This window comes from Podarcis tiliguerta, assembly GCF_965153285.1.
Source record: "Podarcis tiliguerta genome assembly, chromosome: 13".
Lineage (NCBI taxonomy): Eukaryota > Metazoa > Chordata > Lepidosauria > Squamata > Lacertidae > Podarcis > Podarcis tiliguerta.
In genome coordinates, this window is record NC_139546.1 from 31,104,708 (window position 1) to 31,118,957 (window position 14,250).

The window sequence follows — 14,250 nt, forward strand, 5'->3', positions numbered from 1 at the left end:
TCTTGCAGTCAAGTAACTATTGAGGATGCGGATACCCAGAGAGACATTTGGCAAGATGTTGGGATTCTCATTGATCTCTTTGACAGCAAATGCTAAGGCCAGGATGTGCTGGTAGTTCTTAGGCACTGAACTGTAATAAAGGTGACAGCTGTTTAATAAAATCACCACCACCACAACAAAATGCATTTGTACTCTTCAGCATCTTTTATCCAAATGTTTCCGAGATGGTGGCAAACTTTAAAACGATAGAAAATAATGGGCTTAAAAAGAATTGAGATTTAAAATACATTCTGTAGACTGAAAGGGAGAGAAAACAGAATTTGTCTTACGCAGGTTCATCAACCCAGATCTGTGTAGGCTGTTCCTTGAAACTGATGCTCTCATAGTTTAAGAAGACTTGGGAAACCATCTCCCCAATGATGAGGTCACCTGGTTGGTAAAATTCATGTGGAATAGGGAGGGGATCATCATATATGCTGCAGTTAATGGAATACTTCTTGCATACAGCATGAGACAGAAGAACAAGCAGCAACACCACCATAAGCATGTTCCTGTTGAAAAAGTTTCACCTCCAAATGTACATTCTCATGTTTACATCTACAGCAGTATATGTAGCTATTTTCTTTTTACCTACAGACTGATGTGGATGTATCTAATGGTATCTGTAAACCATCTCCTGGTTTTATATTCAATAATGGTTCTCTTTAATGAATATTTCGAAACAGCATACTCTATTTATCTCTGCACTTTCCCCTCTGTATGAATTCAAACCTTCATATGTTCCTGTTCAAGTAGAAATATCAAAGGTTTTCATTGGTGTACAAATAAAGGAAGTGTAACACTGATGATTCTCCATGAGTTTGTCCAAAAGAATGTGAAATTCCTTATAGTGAGGTGGTGTTATATTTCAGAATGTGTCCATGTGCTTTTATTCTAACCTAACCAAAGAGATCAAGATTTGCCCAGTCAAGATTTGGAAAGTGGATTATTCAGTTGGCAAGGGGAAAGGATGAGGACAGGAATATTCACGCTATACTTTATGGTTCTTAAAATTGTGACATAATCAGTTGATGAGAAACATACTCCAACATGTATAGGGTAAATAATCATAAAAGAAAATGACAGAGCCCTGCCTATGCCTATATTCAGTGCTCAAGAATACAAAGTATTTATATGTTCCTTTCCAGATTCTGCTTGTTGATCTTGCTGAAGACATCTGTCCCTCCATTGTGTAAGAGGATGGATGCCAATAATTTTGGCAATGATTGTTGTGATTAAAATCTCCCCTGTGTATTAATGTTGCTTGAAGTTGTGCCATGAATAACAAAAGTACTATGTGTATTTTTCTACCAGAACTCTGTAGACATTGTTTTCTTTTCTGAGGGGTAACAAATGGCCAGTGGCACTTAGCCAGAAAGTTGTACACTCCTTTTGTCCAGGACTAGAGTTAAATTCGCACAAACAGACCACTCACTTAAAGGCCAAGAAATTATCCAAGGCCAAGAAAAAGGCCAATGTTATCATGATGGGAATATCTTTTTTTATCAGATCACTTCAAATTCTTGCTTTTCCCATTTATTGTTGTCATTACTGTAATCTCTTAATTATTAATAGTATTTATTTATGCTATACTATACTATATGTGTTTGTTCATTTGTTCATTATATTTATATACCACCATTATTTTCCAAGGATCTCAACGTGGTGCATATAGTTTTCCTCCCCCCATTTCATCCTCACAACAACCCTGTGAGGTAGGTTGGACTAAGAGATGTTGACTGCTCCAAGGTCCCCCAGAGAGGTTCATGGATGAGTAGGGATTCAAACCCTGCTCTCACAGTTCTTAGTCTAACACTCTAACCATTACACCACACTGTGTGGCCATTGGAAAACTTCAGGAAGAAAAATCTTCAAGCAATTGTCAATCAGGTGGTAATAAAGGTAAAGGTAAAGGTACCCCTTCCCGTACGGGCCAGTCGTGTCCGACTCTAGGGTTGCGTGCTCATCTCGCTCAAGAGGCCGTGAGCCGGCGCCGTCCAAGGACACTTCCGGGTCACGTGGCCAGCGTGACGAAGCTGCAGCTGGCAAGCCAGCACCAGCGCAGCACACGGAAACTCCGTTACCTTCCCCCTATAAAGCGGTACCTATTTATCTACTTGCACTTAATGGTGCTTTCGAACTGCTAGGTGGGCAGGAGCTGGGACCGAACGACGGGAGCTCACCCCGCCGCGGGGATTCAAACCGCCGACCATGCGATCAGCAAGTCCTAGGCACTGAGGTTTTACCCATAGTGCCACCCGCATCCCTCAGGTGGTAATGGATGAATGTAAAATACAAAAGGGAACAAGACAGGGAGGTCCATTATCAACCTTTTTTATTTATTTTGGTCCTAGAAATCCTGACGAGAAACATAAGGGCAGATAAAAGGATTACAGGATTCAAGGTAGGAAAAAAGTCCTATAGCAGCATATGCTGTTGACCTGGTAATCACAGTTGAGGAACCTAAGAATTCTTTCCTGAAAGTCTTAGAAAAAATACTGGAATTTGGGCAAGTCGCAGGTTTTAAATAAAATAAAAATAAGACTAAGTTATTATTTAAAAACTTAACAGAATCAGACAAAAAAGAATTATGTCAAAATATAGAAATAGAGATTCATAAAAAGTATAATAATAATAATAATAATAATAATAATAATAATAATAATATTTATTTAATTTCTATACCGCCCTTTACCTGATGGTCTCAGGGTGGTTCACATTAAAAATCATTTACATGAAATCAAAACAAAACCCAGATTACGCCCCCCTCCCGGAATATTAACATCCATAAAGGCAATTATGAAAAGAGTTGGAATGAAATAAAAAGGAATCTAGAAATATAGGGCTGAATGAATTTATCATTGTTAGGAAGAATTGTAGCAATTAAGATGAATGCATTGCCAAAAATGCTGTTTTTATTCCAGTCAATACTGGCAATAAGTAACACAGTATGTTTTAAGAAGTGGCAAAAGATATATCAAAATTTATATAGAAAAGGGAAGAGACCAAGGATAAAATATACAATACTTACAGATAATAAAGACAGAAGAGGATTTTCCCTTCCAGATTTTAAACTTTACTATGAAGCTGCTTGCTTTACTTGCAACCAGGATTGGATCAAACTAGAAAACACAGATCTGGTAGATCTGGAAGGACATGACAATAGATTTGGATGGCATGCGTACTTATGGTATAATAAAGGGAAGGTTCCCAAAGAATTCCACAGCCATATAACTAGGAAATCACTATTAAAAGTACAGTGGTACCTCGGGTTAAGTACTTAATTCGTTCTGGAGGTCCGTTCTTAACCTGAAACTGTTCTTAACCTGAAGCAGCACTTTAGCTAATGGGGCTTCCTGCTACCGCCGTGCCGCTGGAGCACAATTTCTGTTCTCATCCTGAAGCAAAGTTCTTAACCTGAAGCACTATTTCTGGGTTAGCGGAGTCTGTAATCTGAAGTGTATGTAACCTGAAGCGTATGTAACCTGAGGTACCACTGTATGGGAAAGCGTGTTCTCATTAAAGGAGAGCACGTGTTGCGGATGGGGCCGAGCAAAGCACCCCATGGTTGCCAGGCAGGATAGATTGAAGGGGCTTGGATCGGATTGGTGGTTGGTGTTACTGGGGTAAATTTGATGTTGCCAATTTAGGGGTGGGAACAGAGGTTATTTAAACAAGGCTCACAGCATGTTCCTTTCTCTTTCGCTGTGGGCACCGGATCACCCGCCCTCCCTCCCTTGATTGGGCTTGTGCTTTGACCTTGCTATGCCTGTCATGGGGTCGTCCACATTGGTGTGGGGGCCTGGTAGGAATTTTTCCTTTTGGCTGATTAGTGTGTGCCAATTGGTTTTTGCCTACTGTGTAGCAAATCGTCACAACTTGTAAGGTTGGCGGTTAGGCATTGGTTAAATTGGTTGGTGGAGGGGTATGGATTGGCTGTGCCTGCCCCTCCAATGCTGCTGCTGCACGGAAATTCCATTAAAGGAATTCAGGCTTACCATCCTCTCGTCCAAACCCCTGGAATCAGGTGCGGGCCGCATAAGCTCCTGGGAGCATGCAGGGAGAAGCTGAGGGTCTGTGTCGCAGCTCCAGTTATCCCTGATTTTGTTCCTCCACACTGGCTCTCACTGGAATCCGGGAGTCAGTGCTGTCCCCCAAGGCGGGGGGGGGGGGCAGCTACTCATAACCAATGCCTAAGCAACCACTCACAATTTGTATTTTAATAAAGTTGTGGCCAAAATTATGCGAAAAAACTTAAACAAAAATTATGTGTGATGTGTGAGTCATTGGGGTAGGGGTGTTTTGGGGACCTCAGCACGCAAAAACATAAAGAGTTATTAGAACAAAAGACTCCATGGTGGCTTTCCCAAACAGAAGCAACTGCAATTACAAAAATAAATAGAGAAGGAAAATGGCCTACATCTATAAATAGAATCATAGAATCATAGAATCATAGAGTTGGAAGAGACCACAAGGGCCATCGAGTCCAACCCCCTGCCAAGCAGGAAACACCATCAGACCATCAGACCACTCCTGACATATGGTTGACAAGCCTCTGCTTAAAGACCTCCAAAGAAGGAGACTCCACCACACTCCTTGGCAGCAAATTCCACTGTCGAACAGCTCTTACTGTCAGGAAGTTCTTCCTAATGTTTAGGTGGAATCTTCTTTCTTGTAGTTTGGATCCATTGCTTCTCTGGAGCAGCAGAAAACAACCTTTCTCCCTCCTCTATGTGACATCCTTTTATATATTTGAACATGGCTGTCATATCACCCCTTAACCTCCTCTTCTCCAGGCTAAACATGCCCAGCTCCCTTAGCCGTTCCTCATAAGGCATCGTTTCCAGGCCTTTGACCATTTTGGTTGCCCTCCTCTGGACAAGTTCCAGTTTGTCAGTGTCCTTCTTGAACTGTGGTGCCCAGAACTGGACACAGTACTCCAGGTGAGGTCTGACCAGAGCAGAATACAGTGGCACTATTACTTCCCTTGATCTAGATGCTATACTCCTATTGATGCAGCCCAGAATTGCATTGGCTTTTTTAGCTGCCGCGTCACACTGTTGGCTCATGTCAAGTTTGTGGTCAACCAAGACTCCTAGATCCTTTTCACATGTACTGCTCTCAAGCCAGGTGTCACCCATCTTGTATTTGTGCCTCTCATTTTTTTTGCCCAAGTGCAATACTTTACATTTCTCCCTGTTAAAATTCATCTTGTTTGTTTTGGCCCAGTTCTCTAATCTGTCAAGGTCGTTTTGAAGTGTGATCCTGTCCTCTTGGGTGTTAGCCACCCCTCCCAGTTTGGTGTCATCTGCAAATTTGATCAGGATGCCTGATCAAAGCTTTAACTTTCCTTCTAGAGATAGAAGGAAAGTTAAAGCTTAAGGAATTTGATGAAATTTGTTACAGCTGTTTTCCTGGACACGGAGGCAAGCACTCATGTTTTTCCTTTGTTCTGAACTACGTTGAATAAAGCTGTAAATATGTTTCCCCTGTCTGTATATTTCATTGCAGAGACTTACACACTCTGCTGACAGAGTGTGCATGAGTTTCTAAGTGTATCTGAGACTCATATCGCTAATTGACTGATGCTGTTCCACGGGAGACTGGTGATCATCCGGAGACCAGCTGGGGGCCTGCCTGATGCCCCCGTCTCCCCGGCAGTATCGCAACAACAGCAAGTGTCCAAAAAAACTGAAAAGGAAGTTGAGGGAAGTCGGGGGTGGGGGTGTGGAGTTATTTGTTCTTCTGTTTTTGAAATATTGCTTATTGTGATGATTATAAAACTGTAAACTTAATAAAAAATATTTTTTAAAAAAGAATTGGGCAGGATGTTTTCAATGTATTTCTTTTTCCTCTTGGAAAAAGAAAACAAAAATATCATTTTTTGTTTTTTTGTATGTCTGTTTGTTTGCTTGTAAATCACTTAATTCAGACAAGACTGAGGTGATCTTGGTCAGTTGGAAGGTAGAACAGAGAATAGGAAGTCAGCCTGTGCTGAATAGTGTAACTCGCCCCCTGAAGACATAGCTTTGCAGTCTGAGTATGCTCCAGGAATCAGCCCTGAGCATGGATGCCCAGGTTTCTGCAGAGGCCAGAAGATCTGCAGGCTCCACTGACTACCGGTCTGTTTTCAGTCACAATTCAAAGTGCTGGTTGTTACCTATAAAGCTATATGAAAGACAATTCCTTCATATGAGTCTTGATTTGTCTTCTATATCTCACAATGAACAACATTCCTCACTAGAACTTTAAACTATTTTATGTTGATACCTGGTCTCAAATAAATGCCCTACTACTTTTTCTGGGACTTTTTTTTTGGGGGGGGGGGTCACTGCTGTATGATGACGTGGGAGTGATTACTTATCAACTAATTCACCTAAATATAGGAGATAGGTGTCAGGGTTTTGGAGTGGAGGTTAATTACTGATGAAAAATTATATTCATCATATATGGGAGAGTAGAAAATACAGAAAATGAAGGCATGCAACCTGCTTAAGGTGGGTTGTGGCTGGCTGATGGCTACTGAGAATTTTTTTAGCAGATATGTTTCCTTTGATCCATTCCAGTATCGTTTAAGGCCTGGTCAAGACACAGAAACTGCCTTGGTCACCCTGGTTGATAACATTTATCAGGAAAGAGATGCAGGACGTTCCATCCTGCTTCTTCTCATTGATTTCCCAGTGCATTTTGATGCTATTGAAGCTTCAATTGTCCAAATTGCAGCAGCCAGATTGTTAGCTGGGAATTCCTTCAGACCTGATACGACCTCTGTTTTAAAACAGCTGAACTGGTTGCCATTTTGTTTCTTTGCCCAATTCAAGATGCTCACATCAGCGTTTAAAATCCTGAACTATGCAGGACCCGATTACTCATTCCCTACATACCATCTCTGGTACTGAAATTGACATATGATGCCCTCTTGTTAATTCCACCAACCTTGTAAGTTTGGTAGCTGACAGCCTGGGTAAGGGCATTCTGTCTTTTCAAAATCTTTTTTTTAGGTGCCTCTCCACTACTGCAGAAAGCCTGCTAGACAGATACAACAAGAGCTGAAACTGGTGAGGTTTCTAGCACCATCATTATGCAGCTTTTGGCAAATGCTGGAGTTGTACCTGTTCACGCTGGCTTTTGACACTGCAGATGTCTATTTTTAGGATGCACCTTATCTTTATAATTCTGTTTTAAATGGTTTTTCATATTGTATATGATTGTGTTTTAATACTATTGTAGTGTTTTAATAGTTGTAACCAACACTGGGACCTTAGGGTGAAGGGTGGGTTATGTAATAGTAGTAGTATTATCATTATATCTCCACTTCCATCATTCAGCCTGGGCATTGAGGTCCTCCTCCAAGGGTCTTCTGCTGGTTCCCTCACTGCGAGAAGCAAAGTTACAGGGAAGCAGGCAGAGGGACTTCTCGGTAGTGGTGCCCTACCTGTGGAATGCCCTACGTTAAGATGTCAAGGAGACAAAGAACTATACAATATAGGCAGCCCTGTATTGGGAAGGTTTTAATGTTTGATGTTTTACTATGTTTTTATATATATGCTGTAAGCCGCCCAGAGTGGCTGGGGAAACCCAGCCAGATGCGTGAGGTATATAACAAAATATTAGTAGTAGTAGTAGAAGTAGTAATAGAAGAAGAAATAGGAATAATCAAGCACCCATGCTTGAATTCACATGAGATCCTTAGCAACAGCATTTCCAATGATACATTTAAGTAGTATTACAATATAGAGGTGGATATATGGTTTCATTTTGTTATTCCTATAACTCGCCCGCTACTGTTCAGATCAGGAGCAGAATTCAGAGAAACTAATAACAGTGGATTTCCAATAAACTGCATCTAAGATAAAAATAAAAAGATGAAGACAGAACTCTTTCATAGTTTCCTTTGCATTATATGCTCTTTACTATTTAGGTCAGGCCTCAGCACAATGATGTAGCATTTAGGGAAAAAGATGCAACCCAGTAACCCAGCACTGGAGCATAAGATGGAGAAGATCTCCACAGCCACCATGTATTTTCCTTTGGTGCTCAGATAGGTGGGAACAAAGGATAACCACACACTACAAAACAGCAACATGCTGAAAGTGATGAACTTGGCTTCATTGAAACTGTCAGGTAACTTCCTGGCTAGAAAAGCCACAATGAAACTGATAATGGCTAGAGAGCCCATATAGCCCAAAACACAGTAAAACATGGTAGCTGAATTCTCATTACAAACTAGTATGATTTCCCCATAGAATGAATATGGGTCTGTATCTGGGAATGGAGGAGCGGTACTTAACCAAAGAGTACAAACACCAACTTGAATAAAAGTGGAGAGAAGGATAATAGAATTTGCTGTTCTTTTGCCAACCCATTTCCTCATTTTGGCACCTGGTTTGGTTGCCATGAAGGCCAGAACCACAGTGATGGTCTTTGCCAATACAGAAGAGAGTGCCAAAGAGAAGATGATGCCAAAAGCCGTTTGTCGGAGAGGGCAGGTTGCCTTTCCAGGCTGTCCGATGAAGAGCAGGGAACAGAGGAAACAAAGGAGGAGGGAAACAAGAAGGATGTAGGTGAGGTTCCGGTTGTTAGCTTTTACTATTGGACTCTCCTTGTGCTTCATAAAAATTCCAAGAACTAAAGCTGCGACAACAGAGAGAGAAATAGCCATAATAAATAAGATGATCCCCAAATCTTCATTGTAAGTAAGGTAGCTTATAATCCTTGGAATGCACTGAGTTTGGTTTTCATTGGCATACTGGTCTTCAGGACAATTGATGCAGCAATCCATATCTTCAAAAATAAAAATTAAAGAAGAGGAAGAGTGATTTTAATATTCTCAAATGCAGAACAACATCTGTCTAAGGAAGTCTTAAAACCTCATGAGAGGTTTTGTTCTTTTACAATGATAAAAAGCTGTACTGTGTTGTTTGAAAAATATTTATTTAAAATTTAAAACACCATTATATTCATGCAGTTTACATTATAAATACTAGATATCTTTTGTTATGAAAATGGCTTGATATTTCAATATTTTTATTTTTGGGAGGGTCTAGCATTTTCTAAATTAGTTAATTTTATAATTTGTTTTTAAGGGGAGGATGGCAAGGCTGCTATGGGAGTAAGCCCTGGTCAGCAGAATGGCTGGGCAGGTTCCGGTAGGGGAGTTTTATTGGGACATCTGATCACAGTGATTACAGGCAGGAGGAGTTGTCTGAGAGCCAGATCATGTCATTACCAAGGAGGTAGGTTTAGTCATTATCTGAAGAATATTCTTACCTCTGGGTCTGACCAGAAGGATGCATGTATTAACAAGGGTGTCCCATATGACCTTAAAGTGGCACTATGCTATCCAAGGTCAATGATTCACAAGACCATAGCCATCCAGGCCTGGGCAATGGGCCCTTGCCAGAGTGGTACATACTCTAGTTATCACCCACTTGAATTACTGCAATGCGCTCTGTGTAGCGCTACCTTTGAAGGTGACTCAGAAACTACAACTAATCCAGAATGCAGCAGCTAGACTGGTGACTGGGAGTGGAATCTACATTGGATCACAGTACATTTCCAAGCAAAATTCAACGTCTAAATGGCCTCGGGGCTATATACCCAAAGGACCGTCTCCATCCTGGCTACCGAGGTTCAGTTTCACGGGCTTTCTGGTACGAAGTGAAGTTACAGGGAACCAGGCAGGGGGCCTTCCTGGTAGATGCACCTCCCATGTGGAATGCCATCCCATGAGATGTTATGGAAATATTTGACTTTTAGAAGACACCCGCAGCCCTGCATAGTGAGGTTTGTCATGTTTGATTTTTTTTGTATTTAAATATTTTGAATGGAGCCACCCAGAGTGGCTGGGGCAACCCAGTCGGATGGGTGGCATATAAATAATCGTCGTATTGTTATTGTTGTTGTTTTTGCTATTATTCTGTCTCTCACCTTTCTTATCAGAGATCATCCCTTCTGGACATGGCACACAATCATAGCAGCAAAATTTTGCTCCTTCCTTCTTTTTCCTGTTGTAGCCAGGATAGCAGTTGTCATTACACACAGAAACTGGTAGTACCTGCACAGAAACATGATGGATGTTCAGAAATAATACGAAGAGGGGGAGTTGTTTGTTTTTTAAGAATGGTAGGTTTGTAAATAGTGAAAGAAGGGAGCTTTAGTTCAACCAGTCTTATAGTTCTGTCCATCCACTGAAGCTATCGGTATAGGACTGAGCTTCAGGAGGAAACCATAAGTGAGGGTGGTATGTGATTCCATGTCTGAGCTATTTCTTTTTCTAAATGGACATGATTTACCAATGAAATGAAATGAAATGACATTTCTAAAGCCTAAACCTTTTCAGAGCTGCTCTCCCCACACCCAGTTAAACATGATTAACTAGAATAACACTTCTGAGGACAACCCTTTAAACTGTATTGCTGCTCTTATGCCCAGAACATAGACATAAGTAGCAAGGTGATAAAGGCCCCTTGTAATTGAGAATGAGTTTAGGAAGCATGAAGAAATTTCAGTGGTCTTTTTTCAGTAAGTTGTACCAAAAACTAATAAATCTGCTTCACATGAAATAACCTGGTTATACAGGAGCAATTGTAACAGCAATTTGCAGGGGTATGTGTCTCAAGATATCCTGTTTATTAAAAAACTGAAAAAATACAATAAACTGGAAGATTCTCTGAAAAATGCAGGTAAAGATCAAAGAGATATCACTAGTCTGTCTATATTTCTTTAGAAAGAAAGGGGGGATCTTTAAAGTACCAGGCATATTTTAGTACCTAAAGAGGAGCCAGAAGAAGGAACTGGTCTGATGAACGTATTGTCATTATGTCTTACCTGATTAAAGCTTTGGTGCCAGACAATTTGCTCATCATGAATGGCTAACTCTTTGCCTCGAGGAGCCTGAGGATCTAGTGTTCCAACTTTTACTCTAACCACTGACGCATTCAGAAACATCATCCAATTTGTAACATCAAAGCCTGTTACTAATTCTCCATTGTCATCAAAACGTATTGTTTCTCCAACACTGTTATTGAACATGATGAGCTTTAGAAAGTGATGGATCTGTATTCAAAGAGAATCCAAAGAAAGTAAGAACTAGGTTTTGGAATGATTTCATTGAGCTTCACAAAGGGCTATTATACTAAGTTTTAATTTTGGACACTATATGCTGTGATTCTATATTTGCATGGACAGGCGGAGTCCCCCCAACCCCAGGTGACCCCTTAGCAGAATACTGTTTCAAGACAACGTGCTATAGGATTAAAATTGGCCACAACTTTATTAAATTTCAGATGTAGGGAGACCTGGGCTCAGGCCTTGAGCGTTTATTCTTCCTAGCTCCCAGCCGGGGATCTGGGAGACATCAGGTTTATGCAGAATGTGTGAGGATTGGGCTTGCTCTGGAGAACATATGTTCAAGCAGAGAGCCCACCGACCGCTTTGCCGCCATTGGCGGGGAGAGCAATGACAATCTCTTGGCTTATGGCCAATGCCTCCCCTCAAGACCCCTTTAACAGGGAACTCTGGTATCACCGCCGCAAGGGGGGAGTGGGTCACCGCTTCACGCCCCACCCATTTTGGAAGATAGACTGAAGGATTCCACCCAAGACCTGAAACCCCCAAGACCTGAAACTGCCAAGACCTGCTACGGGAAAGGCAAAACCTGCCAATGCAGGAAAATTACTTTCCAGCCCTTCAACAGTGACCCTGATGTAGCAGCGCCTGCGTACCTGTGGAGAAGAGGTTAACCTGCAAAAGAAGACTTAACTGAGGGAGGGCAGGGTAGGAGAAGATCTGGAGCCAACTGAAGCTTCGCAGGTAAGATTCGCCTTCTGTTATGTGGTCCCTCCGCTTACCTGGCCAACCCACTGGCAACGCCTCCCCAGGCGGGATTGGGCGATTTGCTGAGGTAGGCAGAGACCTCCAGGTATCCAGTCTGGGGAGGATGAAGCCAGCCCGAACTACCAGGAGCCGCACTGGGATCCAGGGGGCTGTGCACGACCACACAAAAGGCACCCCACCCCCCGTTTGATGTGGGGAGCAGTCTCCTAGTTGTCTTCATTTGTCCCAATTTCAACCTTCACTATTTTATAATGAAGCTAGCATTAATTACCCAAATGGATTCATAATCAAGAACAGCATAAAACAGAGAGAACACCAAAATATTTTGAGTGAATGGTTTTTAAAATATTGGTTCATTAATGAGCTTGCCTAAAAGGGGGGGAGAGAGAGAGAGAGAGAGAGAGAAAGAAAGAAAGAAAGAAAGAAAGAAAGAGAGTGTTGTAATAACCTGCCATGGCTGCACTTTCTGAAACACCGATCTCCAATCTTCTAACAACCTTCTATGCTTCAGTCTCAATCTGTATAGGTCGTGCAAAGCATGTGCCACGGCATAGACAGCATTGTAGACACTGTAACTATGGCCAGTCATCTTCATTTCAAACAAAATACCAGGAATGCTCTCCAGCTTCTCCTTCCCAGTGCATGTTTCCTTTTCATCTTCCTCCTGCTTCTTTAATGAACAGCTGAATGCCTGTTCCCAGAAGTCCTGGATAAATCCATCTCCTTTCACCCCAAAAGGCGTTATCTCCTTAATAAATTTTTGGAAGCCTGGTGGCTGATTTGAGTGAGCAGTGAAAGATATGGAACCATGGAAGGTTTGCATATCCCATGTCTTCTGAATGGTCACTGATGTGAAATCCCAGTGGGATGTAACAATCCACACTTTACCAAGAGGAGGCCATTCCATATAGGTTGCTAGAAAAAGAAATATCCTCACAATCTGAAAGGATGGAGGTTCTCCATATACAAAAAATATATTGGCATTATTCTCAAACATAACTTTGTAATTTTTAAACTGCTTTAACATCAAGTCTACCATCCCCTCCACATAATCCCATTTTGGCATTCTTACTATGAAGGCATAACATATGCCATTCTGGGAAAGCATTGGCATCATTGTCTGTAAAAACCTGTCCCCTTTGTCATCATTCACAGCACCAACCCCAACCCATTTCCATCCAAAATGCTGAAGTAATCTCACAACTCCCATTTGCTGGTAGGATTCAGTTGGGACCATTTGGTATAGAAAAGGGAATAGCATTTTGGATCCTTTAAATGGCAAGAATGATCCGTAAGGGAGCTGAAATAAAATGTATAAGAATTTTAGGGATTAATCTTATCCCTTATGGAGTTGTACTGGATTGCATTTATCCAATTGTCATTCATGTATGTCAGCAAAATGGTCATTTGAGTTTACAAATGCAAGCAAAAGGAATTTCTGGAGTTTTGTATTTTAGGATCACAAGCCAGGCTAGAGTGGAATAAACTTAGGCAGTTTTCAGGCGTATTCAGATAACTGAACAATTACTATCCAGAATAGGACTTGAGGGGCATGCACAGCCCTAGCAGCTGATGAACAGTAATTGAGTAAAGCTTTCAAAGTAACTGTGAGTCCACCTGCAGTTTTCATAATCAAGACTCAATTTAAACAATCTGCTTACCAAAATATCACTAGGAGTATGGTCAAAACTGCTTTCATAAGAGCAAGATGCTATGCCATATGTGCATGCTTCATACCCTCATACACACAGCTTACCTGTGGAGTTTTGTGGGTGGCTGAAATGAAAGCCATATTGACAGAGATCTCAGAGAAACATCCTCCAATGATAGCTATCAATTGGCTCTGCTTGTCACAACTGAAATTGGGAACAAACTTCTTTTGTGTGGAAAGCAGGCTCAGTGTGGCCTTATAAGTCATTCTTGCAGTCAAGTAACTATTGAGGATACGGATACCCAGAGAGACGTTTGGCAAGATGTTGGGATTCTCATTGATCTCTTTGACAGCAAATGCTAAGGCCAGGATGTGCTGGTAGTTCTTAGGCACTGAACTGTAATAAAGGTGACAGCTGTTTAATAAAATCACCACCACCACAACAAAATGCATTTGTACTCTTCAGCATCTTTTATCCAAATGTTTCCGAGATGGTGGCAAACTTTAGAACGATAGAAAATAATGGACTTAAAAAGAATTGAGATTTAAAATACATTCTGTAGACTGAAAGGGAGAGAAAACAGAATTTGTCTTACACTGGTTCATCAATCAAGATCTGTGTAGGCTGTTCCTTGAAACTGAGGCTATTATAGTTTAAGAAGACTTGGGAAACCATCTCCCCAATGATGAGGTCACCTGGTTGGTAAAATTCATGAGGAATA

The 14,250-nt window shown here is 41.3% G+C and overlaps 1 protein-coding gene across 1 annotated transcript; it reads right to left on the reverse strand.

The window, feature by feature from the left end:
• Positions 1-7,921: 7,921 nt before the first annotated feature.
• Positions 7,922-13,795, reverse strand: LOC310662575 (vomeronasal type-2 receptor 26-like; the record flags this gene model as incomplete). Its single annotated transcript, XM_083409513.1, has 5 exons — positions 7,922-8,823; positions 9,970-10,096; positions 10,870-11,097; positions 12,326-13,177; positions 13,634-13,795. The coding sequence occupies 5 exons, from the start codon at positions 13,793-13,795 to the stop codon at positions 7,922-7,924; spliced, it is 2,271 nt and encodes a 756-aa protein (XP_083265639.1).
• Between the last annotated feature and the right edge of the window lie 455 nt (positions 13,796-14,250).